Source organism: Scardinius erythrophthalmus (genome assembly GCF_964197995.2).
Source record: "Scardinius erythrophthalmus genome assembly, chromosome: 24".
Classification (NCBI taxonomy): Eukaryota; Metazoa; Chordata; class Actinopteri; order Cypriniformes; family Leuciscidae; genus Scardinius; species Scardinius erythrophthalmus.
Genome location: NC_138244.1, coordinates 28426278 through 28438827, shown reverse-complemented (window position 1 = coordinate 28438827; position 12550 = coordinate 28426278). Strand labels below are relative to the sequence as shown.

The following is a 12550-nucleotide window of genomic DNA, read 5'->3' as shown; positions in this document are numbered from 1 at the left end:
TAAATATGGTATTTTGCATGTTCTACACAGTCAAGCATGTTTTCATATTCAAGGTCTGTTCTAAAAGTATCTGGACTGGTTATGAATCTCCACACAAGATCATGAAACGTGAACAAGCTCTAATATGTCTCCATCTTTAACAGCCTGTTTCTTCTCCATTTGATGATTTCAGACACACATGAGGCTTCATGATAGATGGAGTGACACCATGAACTCTGATTAGAGATTCACAATCAGTCCTGATACTTTCTGAACAGACTCATGATTCATGATCTTACTTTAGTGATGGCGGTTCATCTAGTGGAAGTGTAGCAGTGATGATGGTCACATGACTGAATATGGACACAGAGATGGACGTTCATCTGCACATCCTCAGTGTCTCAGGAGTCACAATAAAAATACTAAATAAAGTCATGATTCTGTAACTCTAGTGTATATTAGTTTGTTATCAGCACAAGCTGTTGTAAATCCTGCCCACTTCTTTGCATTGTCAGCACATGCTTCAGTGCTCTGAGAGTGTTTATAGTGCTGTGAGTTTAACACTTCATGACTGAGAGCAGAACAGAACACACTCTTCATCATCACACAAGACTAAACTACAGCAATGAACACAATCAACATCTTCATCTGGACCATTGCACTGTTTATTCAAGGTTTGTGTAATACAGTTGTTACAACAATTATTAGTTCTCTTAAAATGTGAAATGTATATTAATCATTTTTGTTTGTGTTTGCTTTCAGAGTGTAGAGGACAGATCACTTTAACTCAGAGTCCATCAATAACAGCAGTTCAACCAGGAGAAGAAGTCAGAATAAACTGTAAAGCCAACAGTTATGTGCATGTTGGCAGTTATTATTACTTACACTGGTACTCACAGAAACCTGGAGAAGCTCCTAAACTCCTCATATATGGAGCAACAAACCGTAATACTGGAACTCCATACAGATTCAGTGGCAGTGGATTTGGCAGAGATTTTACTCTGACCATCAGTGGAGTCCAGACTGAAGATTATACAGGAGATTATTACTGTCTGGGTTATCTCTATGATGGAGCTATGTGTTCACAGTGATAAAGAGTCGTACAAAAACCTCTGTCAGTCAGACGTCACAGTGACTGCACTGATGCAGCTGAGAGAAACTGCAGCTGCTGATGGAGGATCACAAACTACACAATATCAAACCTTTCACAGACTTTATTTAATATGATATGAATAAATTATTAGTATGTAAGTAAACATGGAACATACAATCTAATATCTCTTACTAAACTGGACTGAAATGTGTAGAAAATGTGGTAACGCTTCAGAATACTGTTTCTTACTGCATAACTAATAAGGAATCACTGAAGAACTAATGGGTAATTCTTCATTAACTACTTCTTCACTACTGTTAACTACTAAGGAAGAGATGTGTTAACTAATCAGTATGTAATAGAATTTTATGATTGTGTTAAGTATCAGTTAGTTAATCAATAACTAATGAATTCTGTCATACCTTCTGAAGAACTACTATTATATGCGCATGCGTCGCGTCAGAATGCGCATGCGTCGCGTCTGAACGCGTTGTTGTCTTTGGAGCTCCATCGATTGATTTATAATTCTTGATTTCTCTTTAAACTCACTTACAACGAACATTTTCTATTTTTCCTCACCTCATAGTTACAACGCGGACTGTTGAGCAGACGTGTCTCAAGCCTAGTGATCCAACGCTGGATACTCTTATAGGTTACGTCCGTGGATCACGGCTGAACGCGTCTTCTCCGCACTCATTTATAAACAAACATTTTTTTTTCGCCTATCGTGCGTCTACTCCACACCCGTACCACTAAAAAGACGGATTATATCCAAGACTTAAGCCATAAATTAGTATTAATATTGATAGCATCACTGGTAGCGTCGTTGCTAACTTAACTTACTGTCCATCTGTTAAAATGGCGAATATATCAGATGTAAGTAGTCTACCTTTTGGTGCAGGTGAGGATACATTTGAGCTACACGCGTTGCAGTCTGAGCTGGAAGCTGTTGAGAAACAGATCCACGACCTTTTAGTGAGAAAAGCCGAGCTGATAGACCGGCGGTTAGCTCTTGAAACATCACGCGCTGATGCAATTGCACACAAATCAGTGATCAACGTTACTAACCCGCTGACTCCGACCTCGTCTACTCCGTGCGTTACTCAGCATCGGTCACGAGCGTCGAGGCCGCGATCAGCTATGGTCTCGTTTACGCCGGCTCCAACATGCCACCACGAAGCCTGGATATTTCCGCAGCGGAAGACGCGAGTCAGGTCTAGACCAAGAAAACTCTCTCCGACCCTCCCGGTTTTCGAGATATCCACACAAAACCGCTTCTCCCCTCTTAGCGAAACAGAACGCGATGCTGTGATCATCGGTGATTCCATCGTTCGACACGTACAAGCTACGTTAAATAAAAGTAAGGTGCATAGTCACTGCTTTCCTGGTGCTCGTGTTTCTGAAATCGCTGCTCACGTTCCCGAGATTCTGAACGAGCGCGTCGGAACTGTGGTCCTGCACGCGGGAGGGGCCGACATCAGGCTGCGACAGACAGAGGTTCTGAAGAAAGACTTCAGGAATCTGATCGATACGGTACGCAGCACATCGCCTGATATAACGATCATTGTGTCAGGACCGCTTCCCACGTACCGACTAGGTCATGAAAAGTTTAGTAGATTATTCGCGCTAAATGAATGGTTAATATCATGGTGCAATGAGCAGAAACTGCTCTTTGTAAATAATTGGAATCTGTTTTGGGAGCGTCCTAGGCTTTACCGTGCTGATGGCTTACACCCAAGCAGATTCGGATCGGATCTTCTGTCAGATAACATCTCCAAAATGTTAAATACCTTTTGACTAGTAACCAAAAGTTCAAATCATAGTCTCTGCTGCACCAAATTAACTGATATAAATAGTGGAAATAGGATCTAGAAAAAATCTAATTGTTATTAAACCAGAAAATGTTGCTATTAGTAACCAAAAACAATTTCTAAAGCTAGGTCTTCTAAACATTAGATCACTCACACCTAAGGCAGTTATTGTAAATGAAATAGTCACGGATAATAGCTTCGATGTACTTTGCCTTACTGAAACTTGGCTTAAACCTAATGATTATTTCGGTCTAAATGAGTCTACTCCATTAGGATACTCCTATAAGCACGAACCCCGTCTGATTGGTCGTGGCGGCGGTGTTGCAGCGGTCTATAGAGATATTCTCAATGTTACTCAGAAAACGGGTTATAAGTTTATTTTGTTTGAAATACTTGTACTAAATGTTACGCTCTTAGATGTTAGAAAAAAATCCATATTATCTCTAGCCTTGGCTACCGTATATAGACCGCCTGGGCCTTACGCTGATTTCCTAAAAGAGTTTGCAGATTTTCTCTCAGATCTATTGGTCAATGTAGATAAAGCATTAATTGTTGGAGATTTTAACATACACGTAGATAATCCAAATGATGCGTTAGGGGCTGCGTTTATAGATTTATTAAATTCCTTTGGGGTCAAACAAAACGTCACCGGACCAACTCATCGTCTTAATCATACACTAGATTTAATTATATCATATGGAACCGATCCAACCGATATAGATATCATTCCACAAAGTGATGATGTCACTGACCATTACTTGGTAACTTGCATATTACGTACTGCTGTAATATGTCATGCGGCGCCGCGTTTTCGACCAGGCAGAACAATCCTTCCATCCACCATAGATAATTTCTCGAGTTGCTTGTCTGATCTGTCTCAGCTGCTGCCTGAACCCAAACAAACAGATGAACTAGAAGAACTAACTAGCACTATGAGCACCATTCTCTCTAGAACATTGGATGTTGTTGCACCCGTTAGATTAAAAAAGGTTACAGAGAAAATTAAAGCACCATGGTACAATAATACTACGCATGTTCTAAAGAGAGAAACCCGTAATTTAGAGCGTAAATGGAAACAAACTAATTTAGAGGTCTTTAGAATCGCGTGGAAAGACAGTATGTCACGTTATAAAAAGGCCCTAAAAGCGGCCAGGGCTGAGCATCTCCGCAAACTAATAGAAAACAACCAAAACAATCCTAGGTTTTTATTTAACACCGTGGCTAGACTAACAAATAAACAGACGTCATCCGAACAAAATATCCCGTTACAGTTTAGTAGTAATGATTTCATGAACTTCTTCACTGAGAAAATAGAAAACATCAGAACCACAATTGTAAACGTTCAATCCTCAATCGCGCCTTATAATTCAGCCTCAATTTTCCCCCCGCAAGAACAATTACAGTGCTTTACAACTATAGAACAAAAAGAGTTAAATAAACTTATCACTTCATCTAAAACAACAACATGTTTATTAGATCCTATACCAACTAAACTACTGAAGGAAGTGTTACCTGTAGTGGAAGAGCCTCTCCTCAATATTATTAACTCGTCTTTATCTTTAGGTCATGTTCCAAGAACATTTAAACTGGCAGTTATAAAACCTCTCATTAAGAAACCACAATTAGATCATAATAATCTAGCAAATTATAGACCCATTTCAAATCTACCTTTTATGTCTAAAATACTAGAAAAAGTTGTGTCCACTCAACTGGGCTCTTTCTTGCAAGAAAATGATATCTATGAAAAGTTTCAGTCTGGATTCAGGCCGTATCATAGCACTGAAACTGCGCTCGTTAAAATCACAAATGATTTACTCTTAGCTTCTGACCAAGGCTGTATCTCAATACTAGTTTTACTTGATCTAAGTGCTGCGTTCGATACTATAGATCATACAATACTCTTAGATCGACTACAAAATTATACTGGTGTTCAAGGACAAGCATTAAGCTGGTTTAGATCATACTTATCTGACCGCTACCATTTTGTCTATTTAAATGGAGAAAAATCGATCATAATTCCAGTAAACTATGGAGTGCCGCAGGGATCTGTGTTAGGCCCTCTGTTATTCTCAATATATATGATGCCACTTGGAAATATTATAAGGAAACATGGAATTAGTTTCCATTGTTATGCTGATGACACTCAAATATATATTTTATCACGGCCGGATGAAAACGCTAATTTATCCAAATTGACAGAGTGTGTTAATGATATAAAAGATTGGATGACGCGTAATTTTCTTTTATTAAATCCAGACAAGACAGAGGTAATACTTATCGGTTCAAAAAACCGCCCACAGAACCTCTCACAATACAACTTTGACATCGTAGGATGTCCTGTTACTTTATCCTCTACAGTAAAAGACCTGGGTGTTATACTCGATTGTAACCTGTCTTTTGAAAATCATATTTCGTATGTTACAAAAACTGCCTTTTTCCACCTTAGAAACATTGCTAAGCTACGTAATATGCTATCAGTTTCTGATGCAGAAAAGTTAGTTCATGCATTCATGACCTCGAGACTAGATTACTGTAATGCTTTATTAGCCGGTTGTCCTGCATCCTCAATAAACAAGCTACAGTTAGTCCAAAATGCAGCCGCTAGAGTTCTTACTAGATCAAGAAAATATGATCATATAACACCGATTTTATCATCACTACATTGGCTACCTATAAAGTTCCATATTAATTATAAGGTATTGCTACTGACTTATAAAGCCCTAAACGGCTTAGCTCCAGTCTATTTAACGGATCTTCTATCACCCTATAATCCATCACGCTCTTTAAGATCAATAAATTCGAGGCTTTTGGTCATACCTAGGATATCCAGATCAACCAAAGGAGGGAGAGCATTTTCACATTTGGCTCCAAAACTCTGGAATAGCCTTCCTGATACTGTTCGTTACTCGGACTCACTCTCCCAGTTTAAAACTAGATTAAAGACGCATCTTTTCAGCCAGGCATTCATATAATATTGTTAATCTCACAGTTTCAAACTACAATCCGGCCTCTAGTTCATAAATGCCAGAGGAGAACTGGCCCCCGACTGAGCCTGGGTTCTCCCAAGGTTTTTTTTTTTTCTCCATTAGGTCACCTGATGGAGTTTTAGGACACCATTAGGTCACTTGATGGAGTTTTTCGGTTCCTTGCCACTGTTGCCTTTGGCTTGCTCAGTTGGGGATATTTTGGGGATATTTAATTTTATTCTATCAATCAATAAATTCCACTAGAAACAAACTTTGTTGTATTATTTTATTTTAATACTGTGAAGCTGCTTTGATACAATCTGTATTGTAAAAAGCGCTATACAAATATACTTGATTTGATTTGATTTGATATTACTTATCTACTAATTAAATAACTAAGTAACTAATGAACAGTCCTACAAACTACACTGAGTTGTTCCCTTCCTTATTTACTAATGTTATTACAGTTTTTCTCGATTGCTTTAATACATTTCTTGAACTATATCTCGTATTCTCAAAACTGTAAACACAAATCCATAACGTCTCACCCAGTTCCCAAACATCATATTTTCAGGTCAAAATTAGGCTCTACACTCACTCTTGCTGAAAAACCAAACTTTGCCCTCAGACATCACACACAAGCCCTCACAAACACACACACTACAACACAGTCTCACACACTGGTGCAATAAATTCAAAACAACATTTCCAAAAATGGTAAGTTATGTTGCTTGTTTAAAAAAAACAAAAAAAAAATTCCTGTACTCTTCTTCTTCTTTTTTTTACTCTCTCCTCTATTTTTTTTTTTTTTTCATATTTACTTACAGTAAGATGTGTGTGACCATCATATGACAGTAAAAGAGCACACACAAACCTTATTCTAATATGGAATTGTATTGGAATGGTAAAGAGTGTTGGTCGTGACAGGAGGGTCTCCACTCAAGGATATACAGTTTTTTCCAACTGCTTACACACAACATCTTTTCATGTCACTATTCATGCTATTTCTCAGCCTTTGACTCAGTTTTCAATTGCATTAAACACCTTTTTCAAAACACTACACACAATTCTCTACCTAAAATACAAAGATCTATCAGGAAGTGACTTGCTTTCGTTTTCCAAACACAACCAATCAAAATGCTACACTTATTCAGCAGGACACACAGACACACTCGTCACATGTGCAAACACTAATTGCTTAACTGATCACTAACCAATCACTGCTTTACTGTAGTATAGGCCTAAATAGGTCAAAGGTCAGATGATCTGTTTTGAACAATGGATTCCTGGGACCCCCGGGACTTTATTGCTTTATGAATAAGGTAGACCTATATTGTGTACTAAATGTGGTGCTTCAATATCACTCACATTAAGCGTCTTAAATGAGGAAGAACGCTTGATTACGCTGCCGTTGTCTGTTTTAGCGGAATACTGCCATCTAGTGGTAGCAGGTTTACTCAAACAGCTGTGTGTGGATCGTGAAAGGCGAACCCCGTGAAATGAAAGTCTCAAAATCCAAATTAATCAAATAGGATCGACTCAGAAAGAGTCAATGAATGCACGCGTGTCACCTCATCCACAAATACACATCTTACTTGTTGCATGCACAAATTCTGGCCGACATTAATACAAAATCGAGATTTTGTATTAACAACTATGTCTCTATTTGTACAAAATGCTGCACATTCATGTGATTCTGGATTTTGCACACACAAGTTGTATTGTATTAGTTTAAATGTAGTGAATTTGTGAATTTGTCAAAGATGGGTAGTTGTGCACACATTAATAATTAGCACCAGGCTTATTCATTTGTAGTTGTTTGTGTGTGGGTTGAGAAATGCTTAAAAACCGCGAAAAGAAAGTCTCAAAATCCAAATGAATCAAATGAGATCGACTCAGAAAAGATGTCAATGAATGCACGCGTGTCACCTGATCCACACATGCACATCTTCTGTGTTGCATGTGCAAATTATGATACACTAATACAAAGGAAAACATTTGTATTAAAAAAAATGTCTCTATTTGTACAAATTGCTACACATTCATTCAATTTTGCATTTTGCACACGCAAGTTGAAAGGCATGGATAAAACATTTCTGCAACATGTATCAAGTTCATTGATAAGTGTGATTGCACGTGTTAATCATTTAGATACTATATTCATCCCATACATTTCCTTTAAAAAATATCTATTTTGCACTAATGTTAAAACTGTTACTTAGATCTAACTCAATAAAATTAAGACAACATTTTCCAAATATTTTTTGCAAGTTTAGTGAACTAACTGATATTTTGAGTAAGGACAACTTAATATTATGCATTTCAATGTATGCGAAAATGTCCGCGATAATTAATGCGATATGGCTCAGCTTGTCAGTGAACTACGGCTCTGTGTAGAAAATGCCGCTCCATTTAAAAGCAGGTGATGGCGATTTACTACTAATCAAGGAACCGGCTTTACTGACGAGATGCGCATAACAATGTCATGCGATATATCGCCCAGGCCCTAGTTGCTATTATGTCAATTTCCAACATTATTAAATCATTGCCATATCCAAACAGTAGCAATGAGCTGGACAGAATAAACAATCAATAACAACTGTATTCATGCATTAAAGAAAGCATGCCCTCAGCTAATAAAGTGCAGGTTAGTGGAACACCTTCACGGTACAGTTTTTCACTGTGTATACATAATCTTACAACATTTTAAAATGAAGTCAACAGGCACTTTTGTAACAGTTCACAAGCAATATTCAAAATGAGCTGTTCACAAGTGCAGAGTGACAGTCATGTCTGAGTGCCTTGGCCAGGAGCTTGTGTTTCAGAGTCATGAACTTGGGGCCTGGTTTTGGGCGCAGTGTGTCAAGTCCCACGAAAAGTCTTTGAAACACCTCAAATGTTTTGGAAAGCTTGGATGGACACTCAAGATTAAGTGCATATGTCAAACCCAAGCAGTAACAGCATGCTTTTGCCAGATTTCCAAGATTGGTAAGGACTGGTATTCCCTCAATGATGATTCCTACTGCATCTGGCTCACGGCAGACATAGATGCTCATATTCTTCATTCTCAGGTCCTCATGAACAGTGGTCTCTGCAGAGAATAAAAGATAAAGTATTAAAGACAAACAATCTCATTTGTTGATGAAAAACAAATCCTCCAGCACTACCTGCCAAATGCTGGTTCAGTCAGTTCACATTAACAGTCAGCACAATTTAAACCAGTTCACCAGACCGACCCAGTAATCAGAGACGAGCTCCTGTCCACTCTCTCCCATACACTCACAGAGGCGTCTCATCTCAGAGGGACATCTCTCTTCTTCACTGCACTGGCACTTGGGTCCTAGTTAATACAACAATAATGAATAAACTATTTGTGTTGGTAAATTCACTCCAACCCTGTAATGACATCATTCCTGTAGGTCTGTATTAGTTTAGCTTTATTATTCATTATAATATAATAATAGTAATAACAATTGAGACTATTTAGAAAAAAAACCCCACCCAGATAATCAAGATAACTGAAACTCAAGCTACTCAATTGATTAATATTGAACCTTTTAACTTTGTAACCACTTTAGCCCAATCTGTATCAGCTCCATCAACGAGTTATTGATGCGTTGACCAGTGTCTCCTCTTGGCCCTCGAGAGCTCGAGAAGCTTTGGGCTGTGCTTGTCCAGCTGTGACTTAAACGTCCAGGGGAACCGCAGTACATCTCCAGAACTCCTCGTTCACCTGTAAGACAGCAAATGTTTGACTGTTATTTAAGGGGGTTTAAAGATTAGCAACATTTGAACTTTATGCAAAGCAAAAAAGTGACTCTACTATCTCATGTCCAAGTCACAATTTCCATAACGTTCTCAGAAGTGAGTAGTGTCAGGAAAAACTGAATGATAAGTCACTTAACTGGAATGGTTGGAAGAGGGCAGGCCATCTTTCCTTAAATTCTGCCACACCAGGAGACTTGGCAACACTTCCTTGAGTGGCACATTAATCTCCAACCGACGATAATCAAATCTAACTTTTAACAATACAAAGAGTTACTTACATGAGGTACGTGAAGTATAAATTATCCGGCTCTGTGGAAAACCCTGTTGGAATAAACTTCTGGAAGCTGGAACAGACGAGAGTGAAGGATTTGCCCGGGCTTGTTCTTCCGTTGCTGCAGGCGTGGGCGGGTCACGTCTGACACGTCTGATATACACTTTTTAAATGAGCTTTGAAAAATCAATATATGGTGAAGTCCAATGAAATTAATTTTATTATAGAAGATATAAAGTTACGAAAATATTCACACTTTTTACTTATTGATAACTAAAAAAAACAAAGAAAGACAAATAAATTAATTTATTGCAATGAATATAGTTTTTAAAATGAAGTCATATGGACAATAGCACTGAACGACTTGGACACAAATGTCCGCATTGCAAAAAATTTGATCCCAGGGCCATTTAACTAACTTTAAGTTAACAGGCTTTCATTCTGTTGGCGAGGCTTCAAACCAAAGGCTTTTTTACCAGATGGTGCCATTTCTTCAGGTTTGGCCTATAAGGCAAATACTTTATTCCTGTTTTCTGCTTCAGCATATTATTGAGCCAGTTGGATAAATTATGCAGCGATAATTGTGTGGGTGTGTTGGTATGGATGTCAGAGTGAGGTTTGTATGTGTGTAATAAAAAAATTGTGTTTGTGTGTGTGCTTGTAATATTTGAGAGAGAAAAAAAAATCCAGGACTGCGCCCAAACGTATCGGTTACCTAACGTAAGTAAGTAGCTTACGCTGCGGAAAAGTCATCTTTTCTCGAGATATGAAGTCAAAAAATTATCCTTAATTTTAAATAATCTTGTCAACGCAGTGCAGCAGCATGCAGACCTAGAGCAGGCATTCTAGCATACCCATTGGCTGCCCTGCGGCAACTGCATCAGCCTATCGCTGAGCTCTTGACGTGACGCCACGTCCAATGAACGCGCTTCACGTGTCACTGCCTGTGAAAAGGGGTGTGGCTTAGCGTATATAAGCGAGGCTCAGAGGCTGCTTCACCAGTGTTGCCAACTTAGTGCCTTTGTTGCTATTTTTAGCGACTTTTCAGACCCCTTTAGCGACATTTTTTCAAAAAAGTGACTAGCGACAAATCTAGCTACTTTTTGGACAAACCTCAGTAACCTCCAAATGTTGCCAGCACAGTCCCGTGAGCGTGAGGACTTGCTTTCTCCCTGCCGTCACACACCTCTCTCTGCGTCTACCCTGTTCAGTGAATGGCTGAGAGGAACAGACGTGAATGAGCAGTGTTGTTTCCACGGACTTATCCACTTATCTTTTGTTTTATATTTAAAGAATTTAATTTTACCATTTTATTTTATTACTTGTGCTTATCACTTGTAATACTCACTATCAACCCAGTTTCCGAACTCTCTCAATTCAGATAATTTTACACATATAAAAAATAGTCATTCAACAGCTGTATTGTATTGACAAAAAAATATAGTACATGAGAACAGCTTTATTGGACATTCGGCTATATTATATTGTATTATAGTATGTAATATTAAAATATAGTATGTGAGCATGATTTTAACGAGAAAAAACATTAGGCAGGCAGAACGCAAGTATGCCGCGATGACGTCATGAATATGCTAATTGACGTATGACGTCATCTAGCGACTTTTAGGGGAGGCGTTAGCTACTTTCCTTTGAAAATAGTTGGCAACACTGTGTTTCACTGATTTCTGTCTCTTCAGCGAAGCTCTCCGCATCGCTGGACTCTGAGGAAGCCGCCGCCGTCGAATCAAGCGACCAGCACGCCGAGGATTCAGCCTGAGGAAGCCGGCCGTCTTCGCCGCCTTCAGCCATCCCTGCCTGCTTCGCTATCCGGCGATTATATCCTTTACTTGCTCTGTGTTTTTTGTGTGTTTATGTGCTCGCCCCGCGACACACTTTCATCTAAAAGAGCTCAAGGCGTTTGTTGCAAAATACCTCGCAAAAAGTGTAACGTACACCTCTGTTTCACAGCAGAGAAGAACTGCTTCACTCGGAGTGAAATCTCATTACATCAAGTACATGATACAAACCTATGTGTAGGAGCCGCATTTGAGTTTATTTTTGGTTTCATAGTTTACTTATAATTGTCTTTTCTATTGCATTTGAGTGGTACACCTTCTACAGCCAGAGAGGGCGCTGTCCTATAAGTTGGAGCATGTAGCGCAGAAGGAGACACAGAAGGAGAAGGCGTGCCAGCAGATACAGTCTTTGACCTCGGCCTGGATCTGTGTTACTGGAGCTTGGCCTGTAGGAGAAAGCTGAACTCCAAGCGCTACAAAGGAAGTTTTCATTTTTGTTTTGTACTTTATTTTTATTTGCAATAAATATCAACAAACATTCAACAACAACACTCTTGGATTTTCTTGGATTTGGGCTGTGAGTCTGACCCTGTTCTCACATTCTCCAGGTGGTTAGAAACAATAACAGGGGGGTTACAGGAAAAACCCAACATTGTTTTTGCCACTACATTTCGTCAAAGACTTGCTGTGAATTGATCAAAGATGGATTTATGTTGAAACTACGCGATATGAAGACAAAGGAAAGCGTGGCAAGCCAAACAAAGAAACACTTCGATGGAGGTATGCGTTTTCAAAGTGAATCATATTTGAAGGATATAGAAACCAATCTCACCGCAGATTTGTGAGTTGGTGAAGGTGAACTGTGA

General features: G+C 38.9%; 1 protein-coding gene across 1 annotated transcript in view; it reads right to left on the bottom strand.

Moving 5' to 3' along the window:
* LOC308684634 (immunoglobulin lambda-like polypeptide 1) overlaps window positions 1-9145 on the bottom strand; it is a gene marked incomplete at its 5' end in the record, with an annotated part of 11202 nt that extends 2057 nt beyond the window's left edge. The window contains 2 exons of the mRNA XM_081355897.1: window positions 8651-8940; window positions 9082-9145. Coding sequence (XP_081212023.1) covers window positions 8651-8940; window positions 9082-9145 — 354 coding nt within the window. The remainder of the gene's footprint in view (window positions 1-8650; window positions 8941-9081) is intronic.
* Window positions 9146-12550: the final 3405 nt, after the last annotated feature.